At 37.3% G+C, this 13,626-nt stretch overlaps 1 protein-coding gene across 5 annotated transcripts in view; it reads right to left on the bottom strand.

Moving 5' to 3' along the window:
* Positions 1 to 7,189: 7,189 nt before the first annotated feature.
* Positions 7,190 to 13,626, bottom strand: part of DIAPH3 (diaphanous related formin 3) — a 203,797-nt gene continuing 197,360 nt past the window's right edge. For all 5 annotated transcript variants that reach the window (XM_085058778.1, XM_085058806.1, XM_085058787.1 and 2 more), the window contains one exon: positions 7,190 to 9,103. In XM_085058778.1, coding sequence (XP_084914904.1) covers positions 8,847 to 9,103 — 257 coding nt within the window. In that variant the 3' untranslated portion in view covers positions 7,190 to 8,846. The remainder of the gene's footprint in view (positions 9,104 to 13,626) is intronic.

The raw sequence follows: 13,626 nt of genomic DNA, 5'->3' as shown, positions 1-13,626 counted from the left end.
CTCTCTTTCCCACATATGCAGTTGAAAGAGTTCAAATTGGCCTGTTCAGTGTAGGAGGAAAGCCGTGATGAGTGATAAAGAAAAGCCGAGATGAATGATAATCTCTGTTGGGGATTTTTACATCAGCAACATCTGAAGTGAGGTGATATGAAGACTGCACAAGAGATTGTGCATTGTTCGAGGCAAAAAAGAGCTTTCCTTTCACTTTTGTTATTAGCAAGAGCAATTTGTATAAAATGCCTTTTGCTCACCATTATAGCTGGATTGTGCACAGGGACCCCAGACTTCAGTGGCAATGCTCTCCTGCAGCCCTCAGCCTGATACTGCTAACAATAAACATCTTCTTTTGTTCTTGACATCTCCCAGGGAAGCATGGAGAGGTGTCATATCACAGACTTGTGGGCCCCCTTTTTATATAATTAGCTGGTTTGCCACCTGAAATGCTGTAATTAAGCTTTCATGTGTAAAGCAGGAACATATGCTACTGTCAAAAGAATGTGAATGAGACAAGTCAGGCATTTCATGTTAATTTAATTTTGCCACGATTAACTCTCTTCCACTTGTTAGTGGTGACCAAAGGCAGAAACTACTGGTGGTGGCTGTTGCTTGCGCACAGACTTGGCAGGGCTCTCAGGGAGGTGCATGGTGCTGTGCACTAATAACATGACCTCCCTTAAAGGTAAGGATTGGTGCTGTCTAGCATGACCAATCTCAGTGATGCAGGGAAAATCTCTGCTGGTCAGTAACACATCCCTGAGTTAGTGTTGGATGGACAGAAGAGTGCTGACATACTTTGTTTTTATAAGAATACTAGATTGTGGATTTCAAGTTCACAAAGTCTCTGAGTATAACAGTACTCTACAAGGGTACAAGTACTCTACAGCTTGGACAGAGGCATTGGCCCACTATCCCCCACATTATGCAATTATTAATCTGTCCCTGAAACAGGTTTGACCTATGCCAGTACACCCATGCACAATTTGTGGGGTGACACAACAGAGAACACAGATACCATGTGCTCTGGAACATGGCCTTCAAAATTGATTGCCCATTGCTTTGTTGGTTCAGCCACTGATTGGAATGCTGTCTCGTAGACCATGTGTTTTCTGTGTTTATGATTGTGGCTCATTTAAGGAAAATTAGAACTGTACACAATCCTGACTCCTGCGTGACATAAGAAATCTGATTACAGGATCATTTTTGCTGGTTAAAATTTCAGGCAGTAATTTAACTCGCCTATCCAGCATGATATTTATTGGGCTGGCAACAAGAAAATTATAATTATACTTAAAACCTACACAGATTGGAGCTGGAAGCAATGAGACAATAAAGCCCCACAGTATCAGCTGTATAGCTGCCTCCAGGCTAGAGCTGCACTTTGAGTCATCCTATTTAAGAGCTGTCTCCAGCACTCACTGAAGTCAACAGGAGCCTTTGATTTCTTCTCAGTAGGTGCTGGATCAGAGTGTTACAGTCTCCTTTTAAAGTCTAAGAACAAGGGGGCAAAAGGCAAGCTTAGTGAGCCATATTGTACTGATGAAATAATATCACTTTAAGAAGAAACATTCTCCTTGGAGGAACATAAAATTTGCAGGGGGATGAGAGTTCAGGGCACTGCAATTACTACATAATAGTAAAATTTCATCAGCGAGCAAGGACAAAGCTGAATTTCTGGGGTACTGCTTGGTGTGCGGCATGGGAGAGGTTTGTAAAAAGCCAAATCCATGGTAGGAAAATAGGCAGCATTTAGAAATAAAAATGACAGCAATTAACAGTGCAGTTTGCGTGCAAGGGGCTTGAAGTTAAAAACATATTATATAGTCATCTAAGACTTTGTGGTGCTTTGAGATGTATCTGCTGTACATATGGTGGAACATGCCAATCATTTGGCAAAAAATTACCCAAAAGTTCAGTGAATGAATTAGTTAGAGCATTATCCATTTCCTTCTGAAGGCCAGTCACACAGGGGTCAAGTTGTTCTGCCAGGAAAATGTCCTAAGGGGAATATTTTATTTTACCTTTGTCAGCACACTGGAGAGGATTTCACTCAAGTCACCTTTGTATATTTTATTCATTAGGGCGTGATCCTGAAAGGCTACAGTCACCCTTTGATCAGAGTAATTTTATGCAGTCTGAGGATGATGAGTACTTGCGAGGACATGCTGGGGACCTTACAGGATTAGGTTTTGGGCATCTGTGTTCATATATTGGACTTCTGAGTTGAAAAATGGGACAGGTTAATTATTTGAGACAAGGTGCTGAAACTGTCCTAATCAAAGCATTGGTGCAAAAGGTATAAGATGAACAGAGAATCTTCTTGGTTTTATCTAATTAAAAGCAATTCTAACTTTAATATAGGTTTGTGTATTTAGTATTAAAGATATTGGAGATGGAAATGGAAGAAATGATCCTGCATAGGCTCTTTCATGAAGGACTTAATTTGTTCTTGCCTGCTGATTTTGACACTCTACCTAGCTGCTATTGAATTTTAACTGTTTATTAGATAATGGAAAGATTTACAGTAGCGTAGTCCTGAGAAAAATAAAAACTTCTAATTCCTCCTTGGGGATTTTTGGTAATCAAGGAACAGAAAATTGTATTCTGGAGCCCAGGTTAATGAGAGCTCATTCTGCTCTGTCTGGACAAGAGTGCCCCATGTCTCCTGCTGAGGAAACAGGGAGGAAGCTGGCTCTTCTCCACCATCATCCAGAGGCTTGAGCATTTAATATGTAGCGTGGGGTTGCAGGTTGGAACCCATTACACCCCAAGCAGAAAATACTCTCATGCTGCTATAGTTACTATTCCTTCTGACCACAATGTCAGTGGATTCCAGGATGAAAACAGGGCTCTGGTTATCTTGTCATGATGCTGCAGCACAAAAAGGCAAGGTGCCACCAACTACATGGCAGGATTTTATTTTTTTCTGTCCAAGTATTTTTAATGCAGTGCCCAGGCACCTTGGAGATAAATTTGTCATAATCAATTCCCCTTCTAAAGGGGTGGAAATCTCTCATCCCATTTTTCATTTCAAACCACTTTTTGTAGTTCCTCTACCTCAGTGGCTGTCTTTCAGGAGCAATGCTGATGGGTTGTGCTCTGAGATTCATTACTGAAGAAGTCGTGAGTAAAATTGATGGGTCTTGCATTCTACTATCAAGGTGACTTGTTTGACTGGACTGCTCTGCTTTTCTATCCATTAGCAGAAAGTACCCTTTGTTAGTAAGGAATTCAATCAACAGATTGCATAATTGCCATTTCTGTTTTAGTTAATGGAAACAGTCGTGTTGCACTCCATGTTTTCAACTATATGCAACTACACTCACATTAAAATGCAACAAACTAAACAAAAAGCCTCTTTCTTAACTAATAGTTACAGACTGTGAAGTTTATATGGCTTGCTTTGGACTGAAAATGTCAATTAAGGGCAGAATTATATATAACAAAGAAGCCAAAAGAATTGAGAATTGAAGCTTCTTCCATGCAGCTTGCATGCAGTCACCAGACTTGGATACCTGTCGTGATAATAGCTGTCTTTAGGAGGCATAAGGAATATGTGTATATTCTGCTGCTGTTTTGACACCTGAATACTTTAGAAGACTGTCTTTTTTATTATACCTAATGTGTGGCTCTAGAACTGTGGGGTCTTTTTATAGTGATCCCATGATTTGAGGCCACATTTGCTCACCATGGCTCCTGTATCTTTCCACAGTGTGAAGCACTGGGAGGGCAGAGTGGCATCTGCACTGTCTTCACTGTGCCAGCCAGGGCAGCTGCCAAGAGCAGCTTTGTCTGGCATGGCCATAGGCAAGGTATGGCCACCACGTGGACCCCTCTCTCTCCTCATGCTCTTCCTTTAGCTACCAAAGTGAAGAGGAGATGGGCTGGTGCTCAGATTTAAGATGAAAATATTCTTAGGTTTTATGGTAGCTCATATTTATCTCTGCCAGAATTTTCCTTCCTTTTATTTCAGGGCTTTGAGAACTAACAGCCCAACAGCATTGCTATTCTGAGGATATTCTGATATATGTCTCTGAAAAGACAAGACACCTGTGGCCATACCAACTCTGGATCACCCACCACCATTTCCTTCATGACCTTTACAGATGTCAGATGAAACTGGTTTTTTTTCCCCCTAGTTCTTTCATTCTGCACAGGATGCAATTTCAGGTCCCAGAAGTGAAGTCAGGCAGCACATTAATCAACTCTGCTTCCCAGTCTCTGCACTTCTGTCTTTCCATAGTTTATTTTTTCTGGCTAATGTAACACAGATTTAAAAATAGGGGTACATTATCCTCCCAAAATACACACACTTCTGGTATCAGCAGTGGAATAAGCTCATTTAGATGAAAGGAACCATTTTCTTTCTGTGGAATGAAATACCTCATCTGCCTGTTTGGGTTACATTTCAAGTGTTATGTGTCCTATGGCATATAGGACTGATGTTGCATGCAAGTCATCTGCTCAGTGTCTTTTTGGTATGCTGCTAGAAAATATTTCCCTTAACAATTCTTCAGTGTATGCCATTGCATGGATCACAAAAAGAAAAAGCTGCGTTATGGAAGTAGAAGCACAGAGGGGTTTAAATGTACTCAGCTAACATATGAAACTTAATGGCTATCTCTGCAGCTGGGAGGAAGAGAAAAATTGTGTCTCAACACCTCTTGTTTATTTTTCACTGCTGTCAGAGTGACCAGAATGCTTTATCAACCATGTTTTTACAGTGAAATGTAAAGCCCTGTTCTAAATACTATAGCTAAAACTCACAATGGTGCAATGGAGAAGTGTATTTGGAAAGGAAGAAAATGTGCTTGCTTCATGTGTTAAAAAAATGTAAACCAAGTTTATTAGTTGGTGCCATAGTTAATTTAATAGCAGATGGTAATTTTTTAATTTCTTACATGTACAAATCTTGGCATAAAACTAGACTGAAAACTGAAAAAGTTTGCAATTTGTCTAATTCTTTTTATTTCATAAACTAGACAAACAGTTCCTCAGACTCAAGAGAAGTTATTTTTCTACTGCAGTTTAGTTGTGTAAAAGCCATACATCACATAAAAAAAATTAGAAAATGGTATCGTAATGCTTTGTTTTGTTCTGGAGAAAACAATGTTGTCATGTAATTGCTTTTTTGCTGCACTCTTTCACTTGACCCTGCTTGCTTATTAAAATGTTTTAGGTGCCATAGCTTGGGGTTTATTGACCCCTGTTTGTTGCCCATTTGTTTTATGGCTACTGAGTATTGTAAGGCTTGGAAAGATTAGTGTAAAAATTATAATTTGGTCCTGCTCATTAGAAATGGATGTGGAAAAATGTTAGCAGTAAATGCTGTCTTTTCCAGCTTTTATTATAAAAGCCTGAAGGGCTGCAGCACCTCAAGCTGGTCAGCATTAACTCGTGCAGTTCTGGAGAGTGTGACTTTGAATGGGCCAGGCTGAGGAATGGTTGTATGAGGGAAAACAAGGAAAACTCTATGTTGGAGAAAAACTGTAATGACTGCATCTGAGACATTTGTTTCCTTCATGTGGTCCTTTCAATCTTCTAAGCAGTAATGTTGCTGCAATAACTGGGAACTAAAAATACTATTTTTTTTCAGGTTGCTGGTCCATACTTCTTTAACAAAGTGCCAAACCCAGAGCAGCATCACATCTCATGGCAGCCACCATCTCCTGGCGCTGTTGTACTTTTTTTGTAATAAAGGCACTTCCTCCACTTTTCCTTCTGGATTTACACACCCTGGGGTATTACCTATAGCCTGTGAGTCAAGTGCCAAGCTTGGCTGCATGCAGCTTGAAAAGACTGATTGCAACCATTCCTATCTTGCTAAGATTGAAACACCAGAATCTTATGAACAAATTTAGACCACAGTATTGACAGGAAGTAAAAACTGATGTAGTAATCAAAATTCTTTTACTGAGTGAAATGAAGTCATCCCAAATGCATGTGAAGAATCAAAAAGATGTGTTAGACCTTTACAGTTGTATTGGTAAGAAAAGTCATGGATGTTTGTTCCTTCTGTCTGCTGCTCAAGTAGGGAAGGAACAGTGGAATGTTCAAGATTACTTCAAATGCTTATATCTGAACAGTCATGTTTTAATAACTCAGGAGCTCTTTTTAGAAGGATTTAATTTTCAGGTGGGAGTTATAGAGAGGGTGTGACACAGTATGTGAAACCTTTGTCTGCATCTAACACAAGTGGTTCATGGCTCAGTTCCTCAGTTCTAGGAGTAGACTTGATCCCTACTAAAAATGGCTTACTAAGAATGACTAGCACATACCATTAAAGATGTAGCCTTAGTATTTTGAGATTGAATTAACTTTAAATTTTAAACAGAACAAATGAATTAATTAAAAAATTTAATTAAAGCAATTTACTTTAAATAATTCGCAAGCTGATTTTTTTACTTTAGTAAAAGCATAAAAATAATAGAAATAAAAACAGCTGTAATACTTGCAAAGTTATTTTTCCCTGAACTCATTAGGCAATACAAGCATTTTTTCATATCAAAAATGCCCTGTGTATTTGTTTGTGTCTAATGGAAATTAAAGAAAGATAAAATGTAGAAAGAAAAGTTACTGTATACTTTAACTGGACCAAGTACTTGAACTCTGAGTAGATTAAGTTATGATCGTACAAAGAAGCACAGAAGGGGGGAAAAATGGATACTGTATTTACACGGATTTGAAAAAGTTGCACAGTTTTTATTTGCCTTGTTACAGAAAAAACCTCTGCAAATTAACTTGATGGCTGCTTGAAAGGATTAACTCAGAAACACAATACCTTAGAAGGACTAAAAGCCCTGGAATACATTTCTAAAAGCTTCACAAACTGTAAAAACCCAGTAGCTTTAATTCTGTAATTTTAAAGATATTTATTTTAAAAATCAGGAGATGTTAGGCTTCTAGTAGCATTTTATTCATTGTAAAACTCAACAGATAAATTTGTAACTTTGCTTGATCAACTACACAGTAGTGTACTGAACTCTCTGTTTTCTGTGGAGTATCACCCACTACTTCAAATGAACAAGTTTACAGTGTTCATGAAAATAATTTGTACTTCCACCTACACTTAGTAGGTCATGTCCTAATATTTAAGAGATGGCTCTCTCCTTTTAGCCCTTTTATTTTAGCACATTGTCAGCAACCAAAGAGATCCAGTGAACTACTAACTTTTATTCCCCTTGAACACACATTTTGTTTGAAATACCATTCAAACAAGTCAGTCATATTGAACTTTTTAGATAGTAATTTTTACTGCGCCCTGTAAACTGGGGTAGTAGGTGTTAATACTAGAGGTGCAGAAGACCTTAGCAGAACAACTCTCAGTCACTGTATTTCAAGTTATCCATTCAATATACATTTCAAGTTACCAAAGGTGTCTCTGCATGACAGCTGTGCCCACTGTTTGCAAGAGAAGCTGAAGAAATGTCTTTCTGACAGGCCTGCTCTGAATCCTCCCCTGACTTCTGTTTATACCTCTTTCTTTTCAGCTAAGGTGGGAAATGTAATTAGTGTATAATGACAGCTACAACAGTCCCAGAAACAGGAGATTGGATTCCCATGATGGCTGAGAAACTCCCTATGCCGTGTGTATAATCAGGCCCAGTTTTCAAGTTCTAATTAACTTTATTAATGTTTAGTGCAGGAAGTACAAAGGCAACTTAAACAAGGATATAAAAAGCTCTGGAGCATTGAAACACTGGTTTCATGTAACTGACTCTTAGTGAAAGAAATATTTTTCAGCATTTTGTAAAGAAAAATAAAGTAATTTAGAAGAAAGATATTGGATACTTAATATGCTCTTATAATAAGGAAGCTTTAAATAATGGAGCAAATATACTAATAGTAGCTTCCTACTCAGTAACATAGGTAGCAACTCCTTCTGATGTGCAATTAGTAAATACAATGGCGAAGATGCAACACTGTACAGTGACAGTGGGATAAAAGGGATGGAATCATGTGCAAGACTCTTGCTGTACCAGCAAGTAAGACTTTATGGGCTACTGGAAAATGAGTTTGTGAAAAACCAATTGAAAAAATCTTCTCCATTACATGTTCCTTTTATGGAAACATTAATTTGCATGTGAAAAGATAAAGTATTACACTGGTAAATAATTGTGAAGACATTTTCCCCCACTAAAGACACAATTGCAAAACCTTGCAATCAAAGCAATTTTATATCTTATTTTGATATAATAATCATAATAACCTTTAAAGCCGTAATATATTAATTACACATAAAGTATATTATTTGCATAGATTTTTTCTTTACTGTCCATGGATTACCATTTGGTAAATACATCTATAATTCAGCAAGCTTTGGTGCTCTTTGAAGAACTCCAACTGGAATATGGCTGGTACTGTATATTACTGTAATTGTAAAGGACACTATAATGATACATTTTTGGTGCTTTAACCTCCTAAATATAGAAATTGCAGTAGAAAATGTAAGAATACCTTTTCTGTTATTTACTGATCCTATTCCCAGGCATGATGATTTAACAATACTTAAAAAATATTTCTATTTTCAGAAGTACTCAAAAAGGGTGGTCAGCAGCCTGTCCACCAAAAGGATTGTGCTTTAGAATAATTCAGTGTTTGTTTTCTTCTGATACTTTTCATATGCTTATTAAGTAAAAACATATAATAAAAAATCATCTTGCAGTTATGCAAAACTATGGTATTGTTTTGTACAGTCTTGCAAACAAAGTTTAGAAGTAGATAATTCATCCACAGAGAAATTAGGAACTCAGAATTATGTACTGTCAGTAACAGAAAATTACTGTTTCTTTAAAGATGTAGTGTAGGCTATTGTTTTTAACTTTCATTTCATCTTTTAAATGAGTATTCTACAGTGCTCGCAGTCTTGCCAAGAGAGCTTCTACTTCTGGAATGGCTTCTCCCTTAGAAGGGGACCCAATATGATCTATTTTCTTTTCTTTGCCGCCTTCTCCGTGACAGGCTTCCTTTCTTCCAACAGCCTTGCTCCACACCTTAGAACTTGTTTCCACATTATATGTAACTTCTTTGGCGACTGGGCTTCTTGTCGAGTTTAAATTGATACTGTGGTGCAAACACGGCTTCTCTAGCTGTCCTTTCTGGTTCTCTGCAGAAGACAAATCAAACAAACCTTGTTTCACTATTAAAATACTCAGTTTCAATATTCTGTAATATAAAGAGACCTCTTGATCAGACAAATTTTACATGCAGATGATGTACTAGAAGGAGCAATGATTGCCAAGGAGGCAAGACAAAATATATTATCACTTCAAAAGCAGTGGACTTGGTCCCTTGGAAGTGATACAGACTTTACATGTCTTCATTAAATTAACATCCATATTTCTTACAAAATCACAGATATAGCCTGACAGGATCCTCCTTTCTTCCTGGAGTCAAAGAGAAAACAGAGTACCTAGCACCTCTCAGTGTCTTCCAAGGTTTCATCTGATTAATAAATTTCCTACATAATTTTTAATTGTTCCAATTTTAAAATGTAATAAGAAATCTATTTTAATTTAATTATCCATTGTAATACATTTTCTTTCCTTTGTGAACTTTTAGGCAGCTAAGTAATTTCAAGAAAATGCGTAATTCACTATTTTTTGCTAAACATCACTGGCATTGCCTGTCACACAAAGTTGCACTCAGTTAATATCCAGGCAGGAGTTTTGCAGGTTTGGCATGTATTAATAGACAGATTCCTTTTTCTGTTGTTCCCCACCCCCCCTTCCAGATCAAGTGACTATTCTCCAAACCAGCATATGAGTGGTCCCTCTCATAGATCTCAAACTTTTTAAAAACAGGCCTACTCAATATTCATGTAACCTTGAGCAAGGCTTGAAAATGCCTTCAACACACTTGACATGACATTTAAAGTTTTTTGGTTATTCGCTGAAAGATGTTCCATCATCCCAATAGTAATGACTTTGGAGCACAGGCAGTCACTCATGACAGTGTGTTTTATGTGAGTGCTGAAAATTCCTACGGAAAACAGCTTGTACATTAAAAGGCAGCTGCTGAAGATATTTACTGCACTGTCATTCCCTGACCAGGGGCTCTCGGTGATGGATGAGGATTTTACACACTTTCTTGGACAATCTCAGCAAATTTTGTAAGTACGATCACCTTTTGGGAAGTGGAGGAAAATAAATACCATCTTTCCATCATCTTCTAAATCAGACAAACATTTCTTAATTAAAATTTCTTAAGGCAAATTTGACACTTAGCTGAAAAATGTAAGCTTTGTTTTACACTATGGAAAATAATTTGACCTTGAATATGCAGCAGCACAGTGTTCCTGAATCACAGGAGGCCAAAGACTGGTTATGAACACATCTTTATAATTACATGTAATAAACGTGTCATATATAATTAAAATATCCCTGCTATGTGCACTCTTAAATATCAATTCTATTTAAATGTTTATGCTTATTGATTCTGAACACATATTTGCAGGCTGGTGCTACCTGTGTCAGTATACAAACTACCAGCTGCACCATAGACTTTTTCATTTACATTCAATCTAGGGAGAGCAGGAAAAATACTTGGTGTTTAGAAATCAACACTTTTAAGAAAAAGAAAACATATTGTCCTATAATCAAAGCTGAAGCATAGCTGTTGGATTTTTAAAAAGTCAAAAAGAAATTAGGCACTGAAAGTAAGGTGCTCAAATGTACCAACAACCAAATTTTAACTACTTTGCAGTTCAGCAGCCTTCACCCCAAAACGTGAGGATGAATTAGGTGTGGTGAACTAGACTGTATATAACAGATGTGGGGAACACTTTTGAACTGAGGTCTCAAAGTAAAATCCAGCAGTAAAATTCCCCAGTTTCTTGTAGTGTACAGGGGGCACAGTAGAGGTGCCTTTAGAGGGAGAGTCACAACTGCAGTCTAAGCAGGGAACTGCTGCAAGCTAGCTATTAATAAGTAGTAGCTCTTGGGATCTATCCAAACTTTTTTACCACTTTGAAACTCAGTAACTAATTGAGGCTTGCACTTCAGCGTGTGCCATAAATTGCTGCCTACAATCTGGAATTGTTGTGTAGAGATAGAACAGAGTAAAGTTGAAGACAGTTGTGCCTTTTTTTCCCCCTTAAAACAGCAGCAATTGTGAATTTCTAGGCACAGACTAATGAGCAGAATATTCAACTTGAATGACCAGCCTTTCCCTTCAGTTTGAAGAGTCCTGCAACAATGAAAAATGGCATTAGGAAAGTGCCTTAAACAGCATTTAGTTTATGTGAGTAGTTCTTGTTTCATCGCCTTTGCAGCGATGATGTCAAGATTCACTAGAAAAATCACAAAGTCTTACACTAGTGATTAGCAGCATTTCCTTAATAATGAGAACACTTTGGTCTCAGCCATGCTACAAATAATGCTGAGCAGCTAGAGTCAATTAAAAAAAAATAGTACTTGGACATGCATATTTTATCTAAATCCAGTATTACCATCTCAAAGTTGTTATTTCAGCTGCTTCCTAAATCAGGTGGCATCTTTACTATGTATGTTCTTCAATCAAGGAGGAACTCCTCCACATAGCATTGCTATGCCTCAGTGCAAGTTCAGTATTAGCAGATGTGTAGGAAGGCAGCTCCCTGCTTAGTAAACAAGCTGTTGTGAATTTCACTCAGAAACACTAAACTTTGTTAGTCCTGGCTCAGAAAGCACACAAATTTGCTCATAGCTCTAGCTGTCACGTTTTGTAAATTTGCACCTAAAGTATTAACTGCTCTAATACTTGAGGTATATGTGCTGCTTGTGCTGTTCTTATCAGAGTGAAAGACTGATTCCCTTTAAATCAAAGTGTAACATTAGTTAGGCACTATAAAAGTAAAAAGTCTGAATTTCCTGATTTTTTTATTTTAAGCCAGCAGAAAGTACTTTGTGTTAAAACTGAACTCTTCAACACCCTATACTGCTTCACACACTGATTGAAAACTTGCAATGCATTGGTGATTTGGTACCACATCCATTTCACTGCCCTGACTTGGGATTGTCACCTCACCTCCCTCAAATCCTGTGCTACAGGGGTAAAACCAAAGAAGTGCATTCTAAACCTGTCACTGTTGATGTGGGTGGTTTAAAAAAGCCAGTGCGTCTTGCACGTGAATTCAGAACTACATGGCTGCAAACTGCTGCAGGTTAGCATGCAACTTTGACCACAACTGTGGAAAAGATGGACTTCCTTAGTTCAGTACGATAATGGTTATAAAGCAAATAGTTACTTGCAAGAAAAGTCAGAAGTCAAGATTAACAGACAAAGTACAAGAATAAACAGCCATTAATTTACAGCTATTAGATATTAAAACCTTGAACCATCAGAGTAACAAAGTTTTGGAATTCACATATACAGATGAGAGAGCAAGAAACCATGACCAGTCATAAGCAGGAATTTGATCTGTTTCTGAAGACAGTATTTGATATGGTTGGCCAAACAGACAGGAGATTGGCTTAGTGACATTGGCCACATATGTTTCTGGAATAAGGGAACACACAGAAAATACACAAACCATGTAAGTATTAACAGACTTTTCCTAAAATGCTTTGAACTGTTGCATCATAGACACACATAAATTTGTTCTGTGCTTTTGACAACAAACTATATTTGAAACAAATTATGCACTTACACACATGCATTGGTTCAAATTGGTTCACATTTCTAAAGAACTGAATATAATTAAACATACTCAAGGTTAAACAAAACTACTAATGGAAAGGAACACATCTGCATGAATTCTTGCTAAGAAGAGAGCTTACATTTCTGGAGATGCACTACTTGTCCACCTACTGTAGCAAGGCGCACCTTCCGGCAGTAGCAAGACAAAAAGAAATCAGACATTAAAAATCACCGGATAAAGACAGAACTTATTAATTTGCTGTATATATTGGAAGTAGTTGAGACAAGTTTCTACTATTTGGTCACTTTCAGCACTCAAAATTTGTCATTCATCTGTATCATAACAATCACTATGCAGATGGGAAAAAAAAAGTGATAACTTTGAACTCATTATTAACATTTCTAAACACTCAGGTGGTAAGACATTTACCATAATAGTTTTGACTTTACTGCTAAGTGGATGCTTCCAGCCACAGGTTAGGCAGAAATCACATTGTACACTGTGAAAGTCTCAGTGTCCAGATTCCATTATATTTAAATCTTTTCTTTCCCTTGTTCAATGTTGAACTTTTGTGGGCCCTCCAAACCTATTAGAATTAAATTTTCACAGATATTAATTTCTTGAACATTGCTGTTTATCAAAAGCATTTCAAAACCATGTTCACAAAACCTAGAGCCAAATAGTTACTATCATCTAGATAAAAGACTTCTAACAGCAATGGTCAGGAAATTCAGTTGACAGAAAATTGTGCTTAATATAGCTTTCCACAGTTTAAATGGTGTCCTAACATAGAACAACTTACAATGATATAATCTATTAAAGGCTACATACTTCAGAAAAAGAAAATTGTGCACTATCGTGAACAACAACAAAAAAAAATCAGTAGTATGAGATCTGCCTGCTGTGAACTTGAGGAAGCAAAATATGACCAGTTGGAGATTTTAAAATCCTGCATAATAGTGTTATATATATACACCTTTAACAGAGAACAAAAATGATTGCAAGACACT

Source organism: Lichenostomus cassidix, chromosome 1 (assembly GCF_008360975.1).
Source record: "Lichenostomus cassidix isolate B80296 chromosome 1, HeHo_3.0, whole genome shotgun sequence".
NCBI lineage: Eukaryota > Metazoa > Chordata > Aves > Passeriformes > Meliphagidae > Lichenostomus > Lichenostomus cassidix.
Note: the sequence above shows the minus strand (reverse complement) of the source record. Positions and strands in the feature narration are given on the sequence as shown.